General features: G+C 49.5%; 1 protein-coding gene across 1 annotated transcript in view; it reads left to right on the top strand.

The window, feature by feature from the left end:
• LOC121274761 (integrin alpha-M-like) overlaps window positions 1-27193 on the top strand; it is a gene marked incomplete at both ends in the record, with an annotated part of 314340 nt that overhangs the window by 68877 nt on the left and 218270 nt on the right. The window contains one exon of the mRNA XM_041182106.1: window positions 22685-22888. Coding sequence (XP_041038040.1) covers window positions 22685-22888 — 204 coding nt within the window. The remainder of the gene's footprint in view (window positions 1-22684; window positions 22889-27193) is intronic.

Genomic DNA, 27193 nt, shown 5'->3' with positions numbered 1-27193 from the left:
ATTCACACCCACTGTACACAACCCGAATGGTCCCAAACTCCTTCCTATTCACACCCACTGTACACAACCCGAATGGTCCCAAACTCCTTCCTATTCACACCCACTGTACACAACCCGAATGGTCCCAAACTCCTTCCTATTCACACCCACTGTACACAACCCGAATGGACCCAAACTCCTTCCTATTCACACCCACTGTACACAACCCGAATGGTCCCAAACTCCTTCCTATTCACACCCACTGTACACAACCCGAATGGACCCAAACTCCTTCCTATTCACACCCACTGTACACAACCCGAATGGTCCCAAACTCCTTCCTATTCACACCCACTGTACACAACCCGAATGGACCCAAACTCCTTCCTATTCACACCCACTGTACACAACCCGAATGGTCCCAAACTCCTTCCTATTCACACCCACTGTACACAACCCGAATGGTCCCAAACTCCTTCCTATTCACACCCACTGTACACAACCCGAATGGTCCCAAACTCCTTCCTATTCACACCCACTGTACACAACCCGAATGGTCCCAAACTCCTTCCTATTCACACCCACTGTACACAACCCGAATGGTCCCAAACTCCTTCCTATTCACACCCACTGTACACAACCCGAATGGTCCCAAACTCCTTCCTATTCACACCCACTGTACACAACCCGAATGGACCCAAACTCCTTCCTATTCACACCCACTGTACACAACCCGAATGGTCCCAAACTCCTTCCTATTCACACCCACTGTACACAACCCGAATGGACCCAAACTCCTTCCTATTCACACCCACTGTACACAACCCGAATGGTCCCAAACTCCTTCCTATTCACACCCACTGTACACAACCCGAATGGTCCCAAACTCCTTCCTATTCACACCCACTGTACACAACCCGAATGGACCCAAACTCCTTCCTATTCACACCCACTGTACACAACCCGAATGGACCCAAACTCCTTCCTATTCACACCCACTGTACACAACCCGAATGGTCCCAAACTCCTTCCTATTCACACCCACTGTACACAACCCGAATGGTCCCAAACTCCTTCCTATTCACACCCACTGTACACAACCCGAATGGTCCCAAACTCCTTCCTATTCACACCCACTGTACACAACCCGAATGGTCCCAAACTCCTTCCTATTCACACCCACTGTACACAACCCGAATGGTCCCAAACTCCTTCCTATTCACACCCACTGTACACAACCCGAATGGACCCAAACTCCTTCCTATTCACACCCACTGTACACAACCCGAATGGTCCCAAACTCCTTCCTATTCACACCCACTGTACACAACCCGAATGGTCCCAAACTCCTTCCTATTCACACCCACTGTACACAACCCGAATGGTCCCAAACTCCTTCCTATTCACACCCACTGTACACAACCCGAATGGTCCCAAACTCCTTCCTATTCACACCCACTGTACACAACCCGAATGGTCCCAAACTCCTTCCTATTCACACCCACTGTACACAACCCGAATGGTCCCAAACTCCTTCCTATTCACACCCACTGTACACAACCCGAATGGTCCCAAACTCCTTCCTATTCACACCCACTGTACACAACCCGAATGGTCCCAAACTCCTTCCTATTCACACCCACTGTACACAACCCGAATGGACCCAAACTCCTTCCTATTCACACCCACTGTACACAACCCGAATGGTCCCAAACTCCTTCCTATTCACACCCACTGTACACAACCCGAATGGACCCAAACTCCTTCCTATTCACACCCACTGTACACAACCCGAATGGTCCCAAACTCCTTCCTATTCACACCCACTGTACACAACCCGAATGGTCCCAAACTCCTTCCTATTCACACCCACTGTACACAACCCGAATGGTCCCAAACTCCTTCCTATTCACACCCACTGTACACAACCCGAATGGTCCCAAACTCCTTCCTATTCACACCCACTGTACACAACCCGAATGGTCCCAAACTCCTTCCTATTCACACCCACTGTACACAACCCGAATGGACCCAAACTCCTTCCTATTCACACCCACTGTACACAACCCGAATGGTCCCAAACTCCTTCCTATTCACACCCACTGTACACAACCCGAATGGACCCAAACTCCTTCCTATTCACACCCACTGTACACAACCCGAATGGACCCAAACTCCTTCCTATTCACACCCACTGTACACAACCCGAATGGACCCAAACTCCTTCCTATTCACACCCACTGTACACAACCCGAATGGACCCAAACTCCTTCCTATTCACACCCACTGTACACAACCCGAATGGACCCAAACTCCTTCCTATTCACACCCACTGTACACAACCCGAATGGTCCCAAACTCCTTCCTATTCACACCCACTGTACACAACCCGAATGGACCCAAACTCCTTCCTATTCACACCCACTGTACACAACCCGAATGGACCCAAACTCCTTCCTATTCACACCCACTGTACACAACCCGAATGGTCCCAAACTCCTTCCTATTCACACCCACTGTACACAACCCGAATGGACCCAAACTCCTTCCTATTCACACCCACTGTACACAACCCGAATGGTCCCAAACTCCTTCCTATTCACACCCACTGTACACAACCCGAATGGACCCAAACTCCTTCCTATTCACACCCACTGTACACAACCCGAATGGACCCAAACTCCTTCCTATTCACACCCACTGTACACAACCCGAATGGACCCAAACTCCTTCCTATTCACACCCACTGTACACAACCCGAATGGTCCCAAACTCCTTCCTATTCACACCCACTGTACACAACCCGAATGGTCCCAAACTCCTTCCTATTCACACCCACTGTACACAACCCGAATGGACCCAAACTCCTTCCTATTCACACCCACTGTACACAACCCGAATGGACCCAAACTCCTTCCTATTCACACCCACTGTACACAACCCGAATGGTCCCAAACTCCTTCCTATTCACACCCACTGTACACAACCCGAATGGACCCAAACTCCTTCCTATTCACACCCACTGTACACAACCCGAATGGTCCCAAACTCCTTCCTATTCACACCCACTGTACACAACCCGAATGGACCCAAACTCCTTCCCATTCACACCCACTGTACACAACCCGAATGGACCCAAACTCCTTCCTATTCACACCCACTGTACACAACCCGAATGGACCCAAACTCCTTCCTATTCACACCCACTGTACACAACCCGAATGGACCCAAACTCCTTCCTATTCACACCCACTGTACACAACCGAATGGTCCCAAACTCCTTCCTATTCACACCCACTGTACACAACCTGAATGGTCCCAAACTCCTTCCTATTCACACCCACTGTACACAACCCGAATGGACCCAAACTCCTTCCTATTCACACCCACTGTACACAACCCGAATGGACCCAAACCCCTTCCTATTCACACCCACTGTACACAACCCGAATGGACCCAAATCCCTTCCTATTCACACCCACTGTACACAACCCGAATGGTCCCAAACTCCTTCCTATTCACACCCACTGTACACATCCCGAATGGACCCAAACACGTTCCCATTCACACCCACTGTACACAACCCGAATGGACCCAAACCCCTTCCTATTCACACCCACTGTACACAACCCGAATGGTCCCAAACTCCTTCCTATTCACACCCACTGTACACAACCCGAATGGTCACAAACTCCTTCCTATTCACACCCACTGTACACAACCCGAATGGACCCAAACTCCTTCCTATTCACACCCACTGTACACAACCCGAATGGTCCCAAACTCCTTCCTATTCACACCCACTGTACACAACCCGAATGGACCCAAACCCCTTCCTATTCACACCCACTGTACACAACCCGAATGGTCCCAAACTCCTTCCTATTCACACCCACTGTACACAACCCGAATGGTCCCAAACTCCTTCCTATTCACACCCACTGTACACATCCCGAATGGACCCAAACTCCTTCCTATTCACACCCACTGTACACAACCCGAATGGACCCAAACTCCTTCCGATTCACACCCACTGTACACAACCCGAATGGTCCCAAACTCCTTCCTATTCACACCCACTGTACACAACCCGAATGGTCCCAAACTCCTTCCTATTCACACCCACTGTACACAACCCGAATGGTCCCAAACTCCTTCCTATTCACACCCACTGTACACAACCCGAATGGTCCCAAACTCCTTCCTATTCACACCCACTGTACACAACCTGAATGGTCCCAAACTCCTTCCTATTCACACCCACTGTACACAACCCGAATGGTCCCAAACTCCTTCCTATTCACACCCACTGTACACAACCCGAATGGACCCAAACTCCTTCCTATTCACACCCACTGTACACAACCCGAATGGACCCAAACTCCTTCCTATTCACACCCACTGTACACAACCCGAATGGTCCCAAACTCCTTCCTATTCACACCCACAGTACACATCCCGAATGGACCCAAACACGTTCCCATTCACACACACTGTACACAACCCGAATGGACACAAATCTCTTCCCATTCACACGCATTGTACACATCCCGAATGGTCCCAAACTCCTTCCTATTCACACCCACTGTACACAACCCGAATGGTCCCAAACTCCTTCCTATTCACACCCACTGTTCACAACCCGAATGGTCCCAAACTCCTTCCTCTTCACAGCCACTGTAGACAACCCGAATGGACCCAAACCCCTTCCCATTCACACCCACTGTACACAACCCGAATGGTCCCAAACTCCTTCCTATTCACACCCACTGTACACAACCCGAATGGACCCAAACCCCTTCCCATTCACACCCACTGTACACACCCGAATGGTCACAAACTCCTTCCTATTCACACCCACTGTACACAACCCGAATGGACCCAAACTCCTTCCCATTCACACCCACTGTACACATCCCGAATGGTCCCAAACTCCTTCCTATTCACACCCACTGTACACCACCCGAATGGTCCCAAATCCCTTCCCATTCACACCCACTGGACACAACCCGAATGGTCCCAAACTCCTTCCTATTCACACCCACTCTACACAACCCGAATGGTCCCAAACTCCTTCCCATTCACACCCACTGTACACAACCCGAATGGACCCAAACTCCTTCCTATTCACGCCCACTGTACACAACCCGAATGGACCCAAACACATTCCTATTCACACCCACTGTACGCAACCCGAATGGTCCCAAACTCCTTCCTATTCACACCCACTGTACACAACCCGAATGGACCCAAATCCCTTCCTATTCACACCCACTGTACACAATCCGAATGGACCCAAACTCCTTCCTATTCACACCCACTGTACACAACCCGAATGGTCCCAAACTCCTTCCTATTCACACCCACTGTACAAATCCCGAATGGACCCAAACCCCTTCCTATTCACACCCACTGTACACAACCCGAATGGACCCAAACTCCTTCCGATTCACACCCACTGTACACAACCCGAATGGTCCCAAACTCCTTCCTATTCACACCCACTGTACACAACCCGAATGGTACCAAACTCCTTCCTATTCACACCTACTGTACACAACGCGACTAGTCCCAAACTCCTTCCTATTCACACCCACTGTACACATCCTGAATGGTCCCAAATTCCTTCCTATTCACACCCACTGTACACAACCCGAATGGACACAAAACTCTTCCCATTCATACCCACTGTACACAACCCGAATGGACCCAAACTCCTTCCTATTCACACCCACTGTACACATCCCGAATGGTCCCAAACTCCTTCCTATTCACACCCACTGTACACAACCCGAATGGTCCCAAACTCCTTCCTATTCACACCTACTGTACACAACGCGAGTAGTCCCAACCTCCTTACTATTCACACCCACTGTACACATCCTGAATGGTCCCAAATTCCTTCCTATTCACACCCACTGTACACAACCCGAATGGACACAAACTCCTTCCTATTCACACCCACTGTACACAACCCGAATGGACCCAAACCCCTTCCTATTCACACCCACTGTACACAACCCGAATGGTACCAAACTCCATCCTATTCACACCCACTGTACACAACCCGGATGGTCCAAAACTCCTTCCTATTCACACCCACTGTACACATCCCGAAAGGTCCCAAATTCCTTCCTATTCACACCCACTGTACACAACCCGAATGGACCCAAACTCCTTCCTATTCACACCCACTGTACACAACCCGAATGATCCCAAAACCCTTTCTATTCACACCCACTGTACACAACCCGAATGTTACCAAACTCCATCCTATACACACCTACTGTACACAACGCGACTAGTCCCAAACTCCTTCCTATTCACACCCACTGTACACATCCTGAATGGTCCCAAATTCCTTCCTATTCACACCCACTGTACACAACCCGAATGGACACAAATCTCTTCCCATTCATAGCCACTGTACACAACCCGAAAGGACCCAAACTCCTTCCTATTCACACCCACTGTACACAACCCGAATGGACCCAATCTCCTTCCTATTCACACCCACTGTACACAACCCGAATGGACCCAAACTCCTTCCTATTCACACCCACTGTACACAACCCGAATGGTCCCAAACTCCTTCCTATTCACACCCACTGTACACATCCCGAATGGACCCAAACTCCTTCCTATTCACACCCACTGTACACAACCCGAATGGACCCAAACCCCTTCCTATTCACACCCACTGTACACAACCCGAATGGACCCAAACCCCTTCCCATTCACACCCACTGTACACAACCCGAATGGTCACAAACTCCTTCCTATTCACACCCACTGTACACAACCCGAATGGACCCAAACTCCTTCCTATTCACACCCACTGTACACAACCCGAATGGTCCCAAACTCCTTCCTATTCACACCCACTGTACACAACCCGAATGGACCCAAACTCCTTCCTATTCACACCCACTGTACACAACCCGAATGGTCCCAAAATCCTTCCTATTCACACCCACTGTACACAACCCGAATGGTCCCAAACTCCTTCCTATTCACACCCACTGTACACATCCTGAATGGACACAAACACCTTCCTATTCAAACCCACTGTACACAACCCGAATGGACCCAAACTCCTTCCGATTCACACCCACTGTACACAACCCGAATGGTCCCAAACTCCTTCCTATTCACACCCACTGTACACAAACCGAATGGTCCCAAACTCCTTCCTATTCACACCCACTGTACACAACCCGAATGGTCCCAAACTCCTTCCTATTCACACCCACTGTACACAACCCGAATGGTCCCAAACTCCTTCCTATTCACACCCACTGTACACAACCCGAATGGTCCCAAACTCCTTCCTATTCACACCCACTGTACACATCCTGAATGGTCCCAAATCCCTTCCTATTCACACCCACTGTACACAACCCGAATGGTCCCAAACTCCTTCCTATTCACACCCACTGTACACAACCCGAATGGTCCCAAACTCCTTCCTATTCACACCCACTGTACACAACCCGAATGGTCCCAAACTCCTTCCTATTCACACCCACTGTACACAACCCGAATGGTCCCAAACTCCTTCCTATTCACACCCACTGTACACAACCCGAATGGACCCAAACTCCTTCCTATTCACACCCACTGTACACAACCCGAATGGTCCCAAACTCCTTCCTATTCACACCCACTGTACACAACCGAATGGTCCCAAACTCCTTCCTATTCACACCCACTGTACACAACCCGAATGGACCCAAACTCCTTCCTATTCACACCCACTGTACACAACCCGAATGGTCCCAAACACCTTCCTATTCACACCCACTGTACACAACCCGAATGGACCCAAACTCCTTCCTATTCACACCCACTGTACACAACCCGAATGGTCCCAAACTCCTTCCTATTCACACCTACTGTACACAACCCGAATGGTCCCAAACTCCTTCCTATTCACACCCACTGTACACATCCTGAATGGTCCCAAATTCCATCCTATTCACACCCACTGTACACAACCCGAATGGACCCAAACTCCTTCCTATTCACACCCACTGTACACAACCCGAATGGACCCAAACCCCTTCCTATTCACACCCACTGTACACAACCCGAATAGACCCAAATCCCTTCCTATTCACACCCACTGTACACAAGCCGAATGGTCCCAAACTCCTTCCTATTCACACCCACTGTACACATCCCGAATGGACCCAAACACGTTCCCATTCACACCCACTGTACACAACCCGAATGGACCCAAACCCCTTCCTATTCACACCCACTGTACACAACCCGAATGGACCCTAACCCCTTCCCATTCAGACCCACTGTACACAACCCGAATGGTCACAAACTTCTTCCTATTCACACCCACTGTACACAACCCGAATGGACCCAAACGCCTTCCTATTCACACCCACTGTACACAACCCGAATGGTCCCAAACTCCTTCCTATTCACACCCACTGTACACAACCCGAATGGACCCAAACTCCTTCCTATTCACACCCACTGTACACAACCCGAATGGTCCCAAACTCCTTCCTATTCACACCCACTGTACACAACCCGAATGGTCCCAAACTCCTTCCTATTCACACCCACTGTACACATCCCGAATGGACCCAAACCCCTTCCTATTCACACCCACTGTACACAACCCGAATGGACCCAAACTCCTTCCGATTCACACCCACTGTACACAACCCGAATGGTCCCAAACTCCTTCCTATTCACACCCACTGTACACAACCCGAATGGTCCCAAACTCCTTCCTATTCACACCCACTGTACACAACCCGAATGGTCCCAAACTCCTTCCTATTCACACCTACTGTACACAACACGATTAGTCTCAATCTCCTTCCTATTCACACCCACTGTACACATCCTGAATGGTCCCAAATTCCTTCCTATTCACACCTACTGTACACATCCCGAATGGTCCCAAACTCCTTCCTATTCACACCCACTGTACACAACCCGAATGGACCCAAACTCCTTCCTATTCACACCCACTGTACACAACCCGAATGGACCCAAACTCCTTCCTATTCACACCCACTGTACACAACCCGAATGGTCCCAAACTCCTTCCTATTCACACCCACTGTACACAACCCGAATGGACCCAAACTCCTTCCTATTCACACCCACTGTACACAACCCGAATGGACACAAACTACTTCCCATTCACACCCACTGTACACATCCCGAATGGTCCCAAACTCCTTCCTATTCACACCCACTGTACACAACCCGAATGGTCCCAAACTCCTTCCTATTCACACCCACTGTACACAACCCGAATGGTCCCAAACTCCTTCCTATTCACACCCACTGTACACAACCCGAATGGACCCAAACCCCTTCCTATTCACACCCACTGTACACAACCTGAATGGTCCCAAACTCCTTCCTATTCACACCCACTGTACACAACCCGAATGGACCCAAACCCCTTCCCATTCACACCCACTGTACACAACCCGAATGGTCACAAACTCCTTCCTATTCACACCCACTGTACACAACCCGAATGGACCCAAACTCCTTCCTATTCACACCCACTGTACACAACCCGAATGGACCCAAACTCCTTCCTATTCACACCTACTGTACACAACGCGAGTAGTCCCAAACTCCTTCCTATTCACACCCACTGTACACATCCTGAATGGTCCCAAATTCCATCCTATTCACACCCACTGTACACAACCCGAATGGACCCAAACTCCTTCCTATTCACACCCACTGTACACAACCCGAATGGACCCAAACCCCTTCCTATTCACACCCACTGTACACAACCCGAATGGACCCAAACTCCTTCCTATTCACACCCACTGTACACAACCTGAATCGTCCCAAACTCCTTCCTATTCACACCCACTGTACACAACCCGAATGGACCCAAACCCCTTCCCATTCACACCCACTGTACACAACCCGAATGGTCACAAACTCCTTCCTATTCACACCCACTGTACACAACCCGAATGGACCCAAACTTCTTCCTATTCACACCCACTGTACACAACCCGAATGGACCCAAACGCCTTCCTATTCACACCCACTGTACACAACCCGAATGGTACCAAACTCCTTCCTATTCACACCCACTGTAGACAACCCAAATAGGCCCAAATCCCTTCCTATTCACACCCACTGTACAAAACCCGAATGGACCCAAACTCCTTCCTATTCACACCCACTGTACACAACCGAATGGTCCCAAACTCCTTCCTATTCACACCCACTGTACAGGACCCGAATGGTCCCAAACTCCTACCTATTCACACCCACTGTACACATCCCGAATGGACCCAAACCCCTTCCTATTCACACCCACTGTACACAACCCGAATGGACCCATACTCCATCCGATTCACACCCACTGTACACAACCCGAATGGTCCCAAATTCCTTCCTATTCACACCCACTGTACACAACCCGAATGGTCCCAAATTCCTTCCTATTCACACCTACTGTACACAATGCGAGTAGTCCCAAACTCCTTCCTATTCACACCCACTGTACACATCCTGAATGGTCCCAAATTCCTTCCTATTCACACCCACTGTACACAACCCGAATGGTCCCAAACTCCTTCCTATTCACACCCACTGTACACAACCAAATGGTCCCAAACTCCTTCCTATTCACACCCACTGTACACATCCCAAATGGACCCAAACCCCTTCCCTTTCAAACCCACTGTACACAACCCGAATGGTCCCAAACTCCTTCCTATTCACACCCACTGTACACAACCCGAATGGACCCAAACTCCTTCCTATTCACACCCACTGTACACAACCCGAATGGACCCAAACTCCTTCCCATTCACACACACTGTACACAACCCGAATGGTCCCAAACTCCTTCCTATTCACACCCACTGTACACAACCCGAATGGTCCCAAACTCCTTCCTATTCACACCCACTGTTCACAACCCGAATGGTCCCAAACTCCTTCCTCTTCACACCCACTGTAGACAACCCGAATGGACCCAAACCACTTCCCATTCACACCCACTGTACACAACCCGAATGGTCCCAAACTCCTTCCTATTCACACCCACTGTACACAACCCGAATGGACCCAAACCCCTTCCCATTCACACCCACTGTACACAACCCGAATGGACCCAAACTCCTTCCTATTCACACCCACTGTACACAATCCGAATGGTCCCAAACTCCTTCCTATTCACACCCACTCTACACAACCCGAATGGTCCCAAACTCCTTCCCATTCACACCCACTGTACACAACCCGAATGGACCCAAACTCCTTCCTATTCTCACCCACTGTACACAACATGAATGGTCCCAAATTCCTTCCCATTCACACCTACTGTACACAACCCGAATGGACCCAAACTCCTTCCTATTCACACCCACTGTACACAACCCGAATGGTCCCAAACTCCTTCCCATTCACACCCACTGTACACAACCCGAATGGACCCAAACTCCTTCCTATTCACACCCACTGTACACAACCCGAATGGACCCAAACCCCTTCCTATTCACACCCACTGTACACAACCCGAATGTACCCAAAACCTTTCCCATTCACACCCACTGTACACAGTCCGAATGGACACAAATCTCTTCCCATTCACACCCACAGTACACAACCCGAATGTACCCAAACTCCTTCCTATTCACACCCACTGTACACAACCCGAATGGACCCAAACTCCTTCGTATTCACACCCACTGTACGCAACCCGAATGGTCCCAAATCCCTTCCCCTTCACACCCACTGGACACAACCCGAATAGTCCCAAACTCCTTCCTATTCACACCCACTGTACACAACTCGAATGGTCCCAAACTCCTTCCCGTTCACACCCACTGTACACAACCCGAATGGACCCAAATTCCTTCCTATTCACACCCACTGTACACAACCCGAATGGTCCCAAACCCCTTCCCATTTACACCCACTGTACACAACCCGAATGGACCCAAACACCTTCCTCTTCACACCCACTGTACACAACCCGAATGGTCCCAAACTCCTTCCTATTCACTCCCACTGTACACAACCCGAATGGTCCCAAACCCCTTCCTATTCACACCCACTGTACACATCCCGAATGGACCCAAACTCCTTCCTATTCACACCCACTGTACACAACCCGAATGGTCCCAAACTCCTTCCTATTCACACCCACTGTACACAACCCGAATGGACCCAAACTCCTTCCCATTCACACCCACTGTACACAACCCGAATGGACCCAAACTCCTTCCCATTCACACCCACTGTACACAACCCGAATGGTCCCAAACTCCTTCCTATTCACACCCACTGTACACAACCCGAATGCTCCCAAACTCCTTCCTATTCACACCTACTGTACACAACCCGAATGGACCCAAACTCCTTCCAATTCACACCCACTGTACACAACCCGAATGGACACAAATCTCTTCCCATTCACACGCATTGTACACATCCCGAATGGTCCCAAACTCCTTCCTATTCACACCCACTGTACACAACCCGAATGGTCCCAAACTCCTTCCTATTCACACCCACTGTTCACAACCCGAATGGTCCCAAACTCCTTCCTCTTCACACCCACTGTAGACAACCCGAATGGACCCAAACCTCTTCCCATTCACACCCACTGTACACAACCCGAATGGTCCCAACTCCTTCCTATTCACACCCACTGTACACAACCCGAATGGACCCAAACCCCTTCCCATTCACACCCACTGCACACAACCCGAATGGACCTAAACTCCTTCCTATTCACACCCACTGTACACAACCCGAATGGTCCCAAACTCCTTCCTATTCACACCCACTGTACACATCCCGAATTGTCCCAAACTCCTTCCTATTCACACCCACTGTACACCACCCGAATGGTCCCAAATACCTTCCCATTCACACCCAATGGACATAACCCGAATGGTCCCAAACTCCTTCCTATTCACACCCACTCTACACAACCCGAATGGTCCCAAACTCCTTCCCATTCACACCCACTGTACACAACCCGAATGGACCCAAACTCCTTCCTATTCACACCCACTGTACACAACCCGAATGGTCCCAAACTCCTTCCTATTCACACCCACTGTACACAACCCGAATGGACCCAAACTCCTTCCTATTCACACCCACTGTACACAACCCGAATGGTCCCAAATCCCTTCCCCTTCACACCCACTGGACACAACCCGAATAGTCCCAAACTCCTTCCTATTCACACCCACTGTACACAACCCGAATGGTCCCAAACTCCTTCCCTTTCACACCCACTGTACACAACCCGAATGGACCCAAACTCCTTCCTATTCACACCCACTGTACACAACCCGAATGGTCCCAAACCCCTTCCCATTCACACCCACTGTACACAACCCGAATGGACCCAAACTCCTTCCTATTCACACCCACTGTACACAACCCGAATGGTCCCAAACATCTTCCTATTCACTCCCACTGTACACAACCCGAATGGTCCCAAACTCCTTCCTATTCACACCCACTGTACACAACCCGAATGGACCCAAACTCCTTCCCATTCACACCCACTGTACACAACCCGAATGGACCCAAACTCCTTCCTATTCACACCCACTGTACACAACCTGAATGGTCCCAAACTCCTTCCCATTCACACCCACTGTACACAACCCGAATTGACCCAAACTCCTTCCTATTCACACCCACTGTACACAACCCCAAAGAACCCAAACCTATTCCTATTCACACCCACTGTACACAACTCGAATGTACCCAAACCTCTTCCCATTCACACCCACTGTACACAACCCGAATGGACACAAATCTCATAATATTCACACCCACTGTACACAACCCGAATGGTCCCAAACTCCTTCCTATTCACACCCACTATACGCAACCTGAATGGTCCCAAACTCCTTCCCATTCACACCCACTGTACACAACCCGAATGGACCCAAACTCCTTCCTATTCACACCCACTGTACACAACCCCAATGGACCCAAACCTATTCCTATTCACACCCACTGTACACAACCCGAATGTACCCAAACCTCTTCCCATTCACACCCACTGTACACAACCCGAATGGACACAAATCTCTTCCCATTCACACCCACAGTACACAACCCGAATGTACCCAAACTCCTTCCGATTCACACCCACTGTACACAACCCGAATGGTCCCAAACTCCATCCTATTCACACCCACTGTACACAACCCGAATGGTCCCAAACTCCTTCCTATTCACACCCACTGTACACAAACCGAATGGTCCCAAACTCCTTCCTATTCACACCCACTGTACACAACCCGAATGGTCCCAAACTCCTTCCTATTCACACCCACTGTACACAACCCGAATGGACCCAAACCCCTTCCCATTCAAACCCACTGTACACAACCCGAATGGTCCCAAACTCCTTCCTATTCACACCCACTGTACACAACCCGAATGGTCCCAAACTCCTTCCTATTCACACCCACTGTACACAACCCGAATGGACCCAAACTCCTTCCCATTCACACCCACTGTACACAACCCGAATGGTCCCAAACTCCTTCCTATTCACACCCACTGTACACAACCCGAATGCTCCCAAACTCTTTCCTATTCACACCTACTGTACACAACCCGAGTAGTCCCAAACTCCTTCCAATTCACACCCACTGTACGCAACCCGAATGGACACAAATCTCTTCCCATTCACACGCATTGTACACATCCCGAATGGTCCCAAACTCCTTCCTATTCACACCCACTGTACACAACCCGAATGGTCCCAAACTCCTTCCTATTCACACCCACTGTTCACAACCCGAATGGTCCCAAACGCCTTCCTCTTCACACCCACTGTAGACAACCCGAATGGACCCAAACCCCTTCCCATTCACACCCACTGTACACAATCCGAATGGTCCCAAACTCCTTCCTATTCACACCCACTGTACACAACCCGAATGGACCCAAACCCCTTCCCATTCACACCCACTGTACACAACCCGAATGGACCCAAACTCCTTCCTATTCACACCCACTGTACACAACCCGAATGGTCCCAAACTCCTTCCTATTCACACCCACTGTGCACATCCCGAATTGTCCCAAACTCCTTCCTATTCACACCCACTGTACACCACCCGAATGGTCCCAAATACCTTCCCATTCACACCCACTGGACACAACCCGAATGGTCCCAAACTCCTTCCTATTCACACCGACTCTACACAACCCGAATGGTCCCAAACTCCTTCCCATTCACACCCACTGTACACAACCCGAATGGACCCAAACTCCTTCCTATTCTCACCCACTGTACACAACATGAATGGTCCCAAATTCCTTCCCATTCACACCTACTGTACACAACCCGAATGGACCCAAACTCCTTCCTATTCACACCCACTGTACACAACCCGAATGGTCCCAAACTCCTTCCCATTCACACCCACTGTACACAACCCGAATGGACCCAAACTCCTTCCTATTCACACCCACTGGACACAACCCGAATGGTCCCAAACTCCTTCCCATTCACACCCACTGTACACAACCCGAATGGACCCAAACTCCTTCCTATTCACACCCACTGTACACAACCCGAATGTACCCAAACCCTTTCCCATTCACACCCACTGTACACAGTCCGAATGGACACAAATCTCTTCCCATTCACACCCACAGTACACAACCCGAATGTACCCAAACTCCTTCCTATTCACACCCACTGTACACAACCCGAATGGACCCAAACTCCTTCCTATTCACACCCACTGTACGCAACACGAATGGTCCCAAATCCCTTCCCCTTCACACCCACTGGACACAACCCGAATAGTCCCAAACTCCTTCCTATTCACACCCACTGTACACAACCCGAATGGTCCCAAACTCCTTCCCGTTCACACCCACTGTACACAACCCGAATGGACCCAAACTCCTTCCTATTCACACCCACTGTACACAACCCGAATGGTCCCAAACCCCTTCCCATTCACACCCACTGTACACAACCCGAATGGACCCAAACTCCTTCCTCTTCACACCCACTGTACACAACCCGAATGGTCCCAAACTCCTTCCTATTCACTCCCACTGTACACAACCCGAATGGTCCCAAACTCCTTCCTATTCACACCCACTGTACACAACCAGAATGGACCCAAACTCCTTCCCATTCACACCCACTGTACACAACCCGAATGGACCCAAACTGCTTCCTATTCACACCCACTGTACACAACCTGAATGGTCCCAAACTCCTTCCCATTCACACCCACTGTACACAACCCGAATTGACCCAAACTCCTTCCTATTCACACCCACTGTACACAACCCCAATGGACCCAAACCTATTCCTATTCACACCCACTGTACACAACTCGAATGTACCCAAGCCTCTTCCCATTCACACCCACTGTACACAACCCGAATGGACACAAATCTCATAACATTCACACCCACAGTACACAACCCGAATGTACCCAAACTCCTTCCTATTCACACCCACTGTACGCAACCTGAATGGTCCCAAACTCCTTCCCATTCACACCCACTGTACACAACCCGAATGGACCCAAACTCCTTCCTATTCACACCCACTGTACACAACCCCAATGGACCCAAACCTATTCCTATTCACACCCACTGTACACAACCCGAATGTACCCAAACCTCTTCCCATTCACACCCACTGTACACAACCCGAATGGACACAAATCTCTTCCCATTCACACCCACAGTAAACAACCCGAATGTACCCAAACTCCTTCCGATTCACACCCACTGTACACAACCCGAATGGTCCCAAACTCCATCCTATTCACACCCACTGTACTCAACCCGAATGGTCCCAAACTCCTTCCTATTCACACCCACTGTACACAAACCGAATGGTCCCAAACTCCTTCCTATTCACACCCACTGTACACAACCCGAATGGTCCCAAACTCCTTCCTATTCACACCCACTGTACACAACCCGAATGGACCCAAACCCCTTCCCATTCAAACCCACTGTACGCAACCCGAATGGTCCCAAACTCCTTCCTATTCACACCCACTGTACACAACCCGAATGGACACAAACTCCTTCCTATTCACACCCACTGTACACAACCCGAATGGACCCAAACTCCTTCCCATTCACACCCACTGTACACAACCCGAATGGTCCCAAACTCCTTCCTATTCACACCCACTGTACACAACCCGAATACTCCCAAACTCTTTCCTATTCACACCTACTGTACACAACCCGAGTAGTCCCAAACTCCTTCCAATTCACACCCACTGTACGCAACCCGAATGGACACAAATCTCTTCCCATTCACACGCATTGTACACATCCCGAATGGTCCCAAACTCCTTCCTATTCACACCCACTGTACACAACCCGAATGGTCCCAAACTCCTTCCTATTCACACCCACTGTTCACAACCCGAATGGTCCCAAACGCCTTCCTCTTCACACCCACTGTAGACAACCCGAATGGACCCAAACCCTTCCCATTCACACCCACTGTACACAATCCGAATGGTCCCAAACTCCTTCCTATTCACACCCACTGTACACAACCCGAATGGACCCAAACCCCTTCCCATTCACACCCACTGTACACAACCCGAATGGACCCAAACTCCTTCCTATTCACACCCACTGTACACAACCCGAATGGTCCCAAACTCCTTCCTATTCACACCCACTGTGCACATCCCGAATTGTCCCAAACTCCTTCCTATTCACACCCACTGTACACCACCCGAATGGTCCCAAATACCTTCCCATTCACACCCACTGGACACAACCCGAATGGTCCCAAACTCCTTCCTATTCACACCGACTCTACACAACCCGAATGGTCCCAAACTCCTTCCCATTCACACCCACTGTACACAACCCGAATGGACCCAAACTCCTTCCTATTCTCACCCACTGTACACAACATGAATGGTCCCAAATTCCTTCCCATTCACACCTACTGTACACAACCCGAATGGACCCAAACTCCTTCCTATTCACACCCACTGTACACAACCCGAATGGTCCCAAACTCCTTCCCATTCACACCCACTGTACACAACCCGAATGGACCCAAACTCCTTCCTATTCACACCCACTGGACACAACCCGAATGGTCCCAAACTCCTTCCCATTCACACCCACTGTACACAACCCGAATGGACCCAAACTCCTTCCTATTCACACCCACTGTACACAACCCGAATGTACCCAAACCCTTTCCCATTCACACCCACTGTACACAGTCCGAATGGACACAAATCTCTTCCCATTCACACCCACAGTACACAACCCGAATGTACCCAAACTCCTTCCTATTCACACCCACTGTACACAACCCGAATGGACCCAAACTCCTTCCTATTCACACCCACTGTACGCAACCCGAATGGTCCCAAATCCCTTCCCCTTCACACCCACTGGACACAACCCGAATAGTCCCAAACTCCTTCCTATTCACACCCACTGTACACAACCCGAATGGTCCCAAACTCCTTCCCGTTCACACCCACTGTACACAACCCGAATGGACCCAAACTCCTTCCTATTCACACCCACTGTACACAACCCGAATGGTCCCAAACCCCTTCCCATTCACACCCACTGTACACAACCCGAATGGACCCAAACTCCTTCCTCTTCACACCCACTGTACACAACCCGAATGGTCCTAAACTCCTTCCTATTCACTCCCACTGTACACAACCCGAATGGTCCCAAACTCCTTCCTATTCACACCCACTGTACACAACCCGAATGGACCCAAACTCCTTCCCATTCACACCCACTGTACACAACCCGAATGGACCCAAACTCCTTCCTATTCACACCCACTGTACACAACCTGAATGGTCCCAAACTCCTTCCCATTCACACCCACTGTACACAACCCGAATGGACCCAAACTCCTTCCTATTCACACCCACTGTACACAACCCCAATGGACCCAAAGCTATTCCTATTCACACCCACTGTACACAACCCGAATGTACCCAAACCTCTTCCCATTCACACCCACTGTACACAACCCGAATGGACACAAATCTCTTCCCATTCACACCCACAGTACACAACCCGAATGTACCCAAACTCCTTCCTATTCACACCCACTGTACACAACCTGAATGGTCCCAAACTCCTTCCCATTCACACCCACTGTACACAACCCGAATGGACCCAAACTCCTTCCTATTCACACCCACTGTACACAACCCCAATGGACCCAAACCTATTCCTATTCACACCCACTGTACACAACCCGAATGTACCCAAACCTCTTCCCATTCACACCCACTGTACACAACCCGAATGGACACAAATCTCTTCCCATTCACACCCACAGTACACAACCCGAATGTACCCAAACTCCTTCCGATTCACACCCACTGTACACAACCCGAATGGTCCCAAACTCCATCCTATTCACACCCACTGTACACAACCCGAATGGTCCCAAACTCCTTCCTATTCACACCCACTGTACACAACACGAATGGTCCCAACCTCCTTCCTATTCACACCCACTGTACACAAACCGAATGGTCCCAAACTCCTTCCTATTCACACCCACTGTACACAACCCGAATGGTCCCAAACTCCTTCCTATTTACACCCACTGTACACAACCCGAATGGTCCCAAACTCCTTCCTATTCACACCCACTGTACACATCCCGAATGGACCCAAACCCCTTCCTATTCACACCCACTGTACACAACCCGAATGGACCCAAACTCCTTCCGATTCACACCCACTGTACACAACCCGAATGGTCCCAAACTCCTTCCTATTCACACCCACAGTACACAACCCGAATTGTCCCAAACTCCTTCCTATTCACACCTACTGTGCACAACGCGAGTAGTCCCAATCTCCTTGCTATTCACACCCACTGTACACATCCTGAATGGTCCCAAATTCCTTCCTATTCACACCCACTGTACACAACCCGAATGGACCCAAACTCCTTCCTATTCACACCCACTGTACACAACCCGAATGGACACAAATCTCTTCCCATTCACACGCATTGTACACATCCCGAATGGTCCCAAACTCCTTCCTATTCACACCCACTGTACACAACCCGAATGGTCCCAAACTCCTTCCTATTCACACCCACTGTTCACAACCCGAATGGTCCCAAACTCCTTCCTCTTCACACCCACTGTAGACATCCCGAATTGTCCCAAACTCCTTCCTATTCACACCCACTGTACACCACCCGAATGGTCCCAAATACCTTCCCATTCACACCCACTGGACACAACCCGAATGGTCCCAAACTCCTTCCTATTCACACCCACTGTACACAACCCGAATGGACCCAAACTCCTTCCTATTCTCACCCACTGTACACAACATGAATGGTCCCAAATTCCTTCCCATTCACACCTACTGTACACAACCCGAATGGACCCAAACTCCTTCCTATTCACACCCACTGTACACAACCCGAATGGTCCCAAACTCCTTCCCATTCACACCCACTGTACACAACCCGAATGGACCCAAACTCCTTCCTATTCACACCCACTGGACACAACCCGAATGGTCCCAAACTCCTTCCCATTCACACCCACTGTACACAACCCGAATGGACCCAAACTCCTTCCTATTCACACCCACTGTACACAACCCGAATGTACCCAAACCCTTTCCCATTCACACCCACTGTGCACAGTCCGAATGGACACAAATCTCTTCCCATTCACACCCACAGTACACAACCCGAATGTACCCAAACTCCTTCCTATTCACACCCACTGTACACAACCCGAATGGACCCAAACTCCTTCCGATTCACACCCACTGTACACAACCCGAATGGTCCCAAACTCCTTCCTATTCACACCCACAGTACACAACCCGAATTGTCCCAAACTCCTTCCTATTCACACCTACTGTGCACAACGCGAGTAGTCGCAATCTCCTTGCTATTCACACCCACTGTACACATCCTGAATGGTCCCAAATTCCTTCCTATTCACACCCACTGTACACAACCCGAATGGACCCAAACTCCTTCCTATTCACACCCACTGTACACAACCCAAATGGACCCAAACTCCTTCCCATTCACATCCACTGTACACAACCCGTATGGACCCAAACTCCTTCCTATTCACACCCACTGTACACAACCCGAATGGTCCCAAACTCCTTCCTATTTACACCCACTGTACACAACCCGAATGGACCCAAACCCCTTCCCATTAACACCCACTGTACACAACCCGAATGGTCCCAAACTCCTACCCATTAACACCCACTGTACACAACCCGAACGGACCCAAACCCCGTCCCATTCACACCCACTGTACACAACCCGAACGGACCCAAACACCTTCCTATTCACACCCACTGTACACAACCCGAATGGACCCAAACTCCTTCCTATCCACACCCACTGTACACAACCCGAATGGATCCAAACTCCTTCCGGTTCACACCCACTGTACACAACCCGAATGGTCCCAAACTCCTTCCCATTAACACCCACTGTACGCAACCCGAACGGACCCAAACCCCGTCCCATTCACACCCACTGTACACAACCCGAACGGACCCAAAGTCCTTCCTATTCACACCCACTGTACACAACCCGAATGGACCCAAACTCCTTCCTATCCACACCCACTGTACACAACCCGAATGGACCCAAACTCCTTCCTATTCACACCCACTGTACACAACCCGAATGGACCCAAACTCCTTCCTATCCACACCCACTGTACACAACCCGAATAGACCCAAACTCCTTCCTATTCACACCCACTGTACACATCCCGAATGGACCCAAACTCCTTCCTATCCACACCCACTGTACACAACCCGAATGGACCCAAACTCCTTCCTATTCACACCCACTGTACACAACCCGAATGGTCCCAAACTCCTTCCTATTCACACCCACTGTACACAACCCGAATGGACCCAAACACCAACCTATTCACACCCACTGTACACAACCCGAATGGACCCAAACCCCTTCCTATTCACACCCACTGTACACAACCCGAATGGACCCAAACTCCTTCCCGTTCACACGCACTGTACACAACCCGAATGGACCCAAACTCCTTCCTATTCACACCCACTGAACACAACCCAAATTCATTGCTAAGACATGAGTGGTGGGAGAGAAGGCGGAGGGGACAAAAGGGAATAGCTGGAGAGAGGTGAGGGAGGGAGGTTGGGGAGAGGGTGGTAAGTGGGAGAATGTTGGAAGGGGTGAGGGGAGTATAGGGAGAGGACAGAAGGGAAAATGGAGTGAAGAGAAGAGGGAAAGAGGAGAGGGAGGGGAAATGGAGGCAAGGGAAGCGAAGTAGAGGAAAGTCAAAGGGAGGGAAGGGGAGAAGAGAGAAAATGAAGGGGGGACGGCGTGAAGAGGGAACGGAAGAGAAGGAAGGGGAGGGAAGGGGAGAAGAGGGAAAATGAAGGGGGTACTGTGGAAGGGAGCGAAGGGAAGTGGAGGAGCGTGGAGTGAGGGGGAGAGGAGGGAAAAGGGAGAGTGAAGGTAGGTGATATTGATGTAGGAATGGAGTCTAACAGCTCCCCCTCTCCCCCTCAACCATTCTCCCTACTACTTGATGTCTCTGTCTCCTGCTCACTCACCCTCTCTCCCTCCTATTTCCCTTGCTCCCTCACCCTCCTCATCCCTCCTGCTCACACTCTCTCCATCACTCTCCGTCTCTAGGGGAATTTCTCCTGCCGCTGGTCCCTCCGAGGGGATGCAGGAAATGGGTTGGGACGCTTCGGCAGTGCAATCGCAGGCCTGAGGGACTTGAATGGGGATGGCCTGGGCGATGTGGCCATTGGAGCGCCGCTGGAGGAGGATCATCGCGGGAGCGTCTACATCTACCATGGCCAGAGGGATGGAATCAATCCCAGATATAGCCAGGTCAGAGAGTCACCTACTCAGGCAGGAGACAGCACCGCAAGGCCCAATCCACAGGCCTTGGCAAAATGACAAGTAACTCAGTCTCCTGAAGCAACAGCACGCTTCACACAAACTCATTCTCCCATAGCAACAGCACCCTTCACACAAACTCATTCTCCTGTAGCAACAGCACCCTTCACACAAACTCATTCTCCCATAGCAACAGCACCCTTCGCACAAAATCATTCTCCTGTAGCAACAGCACCCTTCACACAAACTCATTCTCCCATAGCAACAGCACCCTTCGCACAAAATCATTCTCCTGTAGCAACAGCACCATTCACACAAACTCATTCTCCCATAGCAACAGCACCATTCACACAAACTGATTCCCCTGTAGCAACAACACCCTTCACACAAACTCATTCTCCCATAGCAACAGCACCCTTCACACAAACTCATTCTCCTGTAGCAACAGCACCCTTCACACAAACACATTCTCACATAGCAACTGCACCCTGCACACAAACTCATTCTCCCATAGCAACAGCACCCTTCACACAAATTCATTTTCCTGTAGCAACAGCACCCTTCACACAAACTCATTCTCCTGTAGCAACAGCACCCTACATACAAACTCATTCTCCCATAGCACAGCACCCATCACACAAACTCATTCTCCAATAGCAACAGCACCCTTCACACAAACTCATTCTCCCATAGCAACAGCACCCTTCACACAAACTCATTCTCCTGTAGCAACAGCACCCTTCACACAAACTCATTCTCCCATAGCAACAGCACCCTTCACACAAACTCATTCTCCTGTAGCAACAGCACGCTACACACAAACTCATTCTCCCATAGCAACAGCACCCTTCACACGAACTCATTCTCCCATAGCAACAGCACCCTTCACACAAACTCATTCTCCCATAACAACAGCATCCTTCACACAAACTCATTCTCCTGTAGCAACAGCACCCTTCACACAAACTCATTCACCTGTAGTAACAGCACCCTTCACACAGACTCATTCTCCCATAGCAACAGCACCCTTCACACAAACTCATTCTCCCATAGCAAAGGCACCCTACACACAAACTCATTCTCCTGTAGTAACAGCACCCATCACACAAACTCATTCTCCTGTAGTAACAGCACCCTTCACACAAACTCATTCTCCCATAGCAACAGCACCCTTCACACAAACTCATTCTCCCATAGCAACAGCACCCTTCACACAGACTCATTCTCCTGTAGCAACAGCACCCTTCACACAAACTCATTCTCCCATAGCAACAGCACCCTTCACACAAACTCATTCTCCTGTAGTAACAGCACCCTTCACACAAACTCATTCTCCTGTAGCAACAGCAACCTTCACACAAACTCATTCTCCCATAGCAACAGCACCCTTCACACAAACTCATTCTCCCATAGCAACAGCACCCTTCACACAAACTCATTCTCCCATAGCAACAGCACCCTTCACACAAATTCATTATCTAAAGCAACAGCACCCTTCACACAAACTCATTCTCCTGTAACAACAGCAAACTTCACACAAACTCATTCTCCTGTAGCGACAGCTACCTTCACACAAACTCATTCTCCTGTAACAACAACACCCTTCACACAAACTCATTCACCTGTAGCAACAGCACCCTTCACACAAACTCATTCTCATGTAGTAACAGCACCCTTCACACAGACTCATTCACCTGTAGGAACAGCACCCTTCACACAAACTCATTCTCCTGTAAAAACAGCACCCTTCACACAAACTCATTCTCCTGTAGCAACAGCACCCTTCACACAAACTCATTCTTCTGTAGTAACAGCACCCTTCACAAAAACTCATTCTCCCTTGCAACAGCACCCTTCACACAAAGTCATTCTCCAATAGCAACAGCACCCTTCACACAAACTCATTCTCTTGTAATAAGAGCACCCTTCACACAAACTCATTCTCTTGTACCAACAGCACCCTTCACACAAACTCATTCTCCTGTAACAACAGCACCCTTCACACAAACTCATTTTCCCTTGCAACAGCACCCTTCACACAAGCTCATTCTCCCATAACAACAGCACCCTTCACACAAACTCATTCTCCTGTAACAACAGCACCCTTCACACAAACTCATTCTCCCATAGCAACAGCACCCTTCACACAAACTCATTCTCCTGTAACAACAGCACCCTTCACACAAACTCATTCTCCCATAGCAACAGCACCCTTCGCACAAACTCATTCTCCCATAGCAACAGCACCCTACACACAAACTCATTCTCCTGTAGCAACAGCACCCTTCACACAAACTCATTCTCCCATAGCAACAGCACCCTTCACACAAACTCATTCTCCCATAGCAACAGCACCCTTCACACAAACTCATTCTCCCATAGCAACAGCACCCTTCACACAAACTCATTCTCCCATAGCAACAGCACCCTTCACACAAACTCATTCTTCCGTAGCAACTGCACCATTCACACAAACACATTCTCCAGTAGCAACAGCACCCTTCACACAAACACATTCTCGCATAGCAACAACACCCTTCACACAAACTCATTCTCCTGTAACAACAGCACCGTTCACAAAAACTCATTCTCCCAAAGCAACAGCACCCTTCACACAAACTCATTCTCCCATAGCAACAACACCCTTCACACAAACTCATTCTCCTGTAGCAACAGCACCCTTCACACAAACTCATTCTCCTGTAGCGAAAGCACCCTACACACAAACTCATAATCCTGTAGCAACAAAACCCTTCACACAAACTCATTCACCTGTAGCAACGGCACCCTTCACACAAACTCATTCTCCTGTAGCAACAGCACCCTTCACACAAACTCATACTCCTGTAGCAACAACACCCTTCACACAAACTCATTCACCTGTAGCAACAGCAAACTGCACACAAACTCATTCTCCTGTAGCGACAGCACCGTTCACACAAACTCATTCTCCTGTAGCAACAGCACCCTTCACACAAACTCATTCACCTGTAGCAACAGCACACTTCACACAAACTCTTTCTCCCATAGCAACAGCACCCTTCACACAAAGTCATTCTCCTGTAGCAACAGAACCCTTCACACAAAATCATTCTCCCATAGCAACAGCACACTTCACACAAACTCATTATCCTGTAGTAACAGCACCCTTCACACAAACTCATTCTCCTGTAACAACAGCAAACTTCACACAAACTCATTCTCATATAGCAACAGCACCCTTCACACAAACTCATTCTCCCATAGCAACAGCACACTTCACACAAACTCATTCTCCCATAGCAACTGCACCCTTCACACAAACTCATTCTCTTGTACCAACAGCACCCTTCACACAAACTCATTCTCCTCTAGCAACAGCACCCTTCACAGAAACTCATTCTCCTGTAGTAACAGCGCCCTTCACACAAACTCATTCTCCCATAGCAACAGCACCCTTCACACAAATTCATTCTCCTGTAGCAACAGCACCCTTCACACAAACTCATTCTTCTGTAGTAACAGCACCCTTCACACAAACTCATTCTAACTTGCAACAGCACCCTTCACACAAAGTCATTCTCCAATAGCAACAGCACCCTTCACACAAACTCATTCTCTTGTAATAACAGCACCCTTCACACAAACTCATTCTCTTGTACCAACAGCACCCTTCACACAAACTCATTTTCCCTTGCAACAGCACCCTTCACACAAGCTCATTCTCCCATAACAACAGCACCCTTCACACAAACTTATTCTCCTGTAACAACAGCACCCTTCACACAAACTCATTCTCCCATAGCAACAGCACCCTTCACACAAACTCATTCTCCTGTAACAACAGCACCCTTCACACAAACTCATTCTCCCATAGCAACAGCACCCTTCGCACAAACTCATTCTCCCATAGCAACAGCACCCTACACACAAACTCATTCTCCTGCAGCAACAGCACCCTTCACACAAACTCATTCTCCCATAGCAACAGCACCCTTCACACAAACTCATTCTCCCATAGCAACAGCACCCTTCACACAAACTCATTCTTCTGTAGCAACTGCACCATTCACACAAACACATTCTCCAGTAGCAACAGCACCCTTCACACAAACTCATTCTCCCATAGCAACAACACCCTTCACACAAACTCATTCTCCTGTAGCAACAGCACCCTTCACACAAACTCATTCTCCTGTAGCGAAAGCACCCTACACACAAACTTATAATCCTGTAGCAACAACACCCTTCACACAAACTCATTCACCTGTAGCAACGGCACCCTTCACACAAACTCATTCTCCTGTAGCAACAGCA

This window comes from Carcharodon carcharias (assembly GCF_017639515.1).
Source record: "Carcharodon carcharias isolate sCarCar2 chromosome 37 unlocalized genomic scaffold, sCarCar2.pri SUPER_37_unloc_9, whole genome shotgun sequence".
Lineage (NCBI taxonomy): Eukaryota > Metazoa > Chordata > Chondrichthyes > Lamniformes > Lamnidae > Carcharodon > Carcharodon carcharias.
The sequence above is the reverse complement of the archived record's forward strand: the minus strand, read 5'-3'. Positions and strand labels throughout refer to the sequence as shown.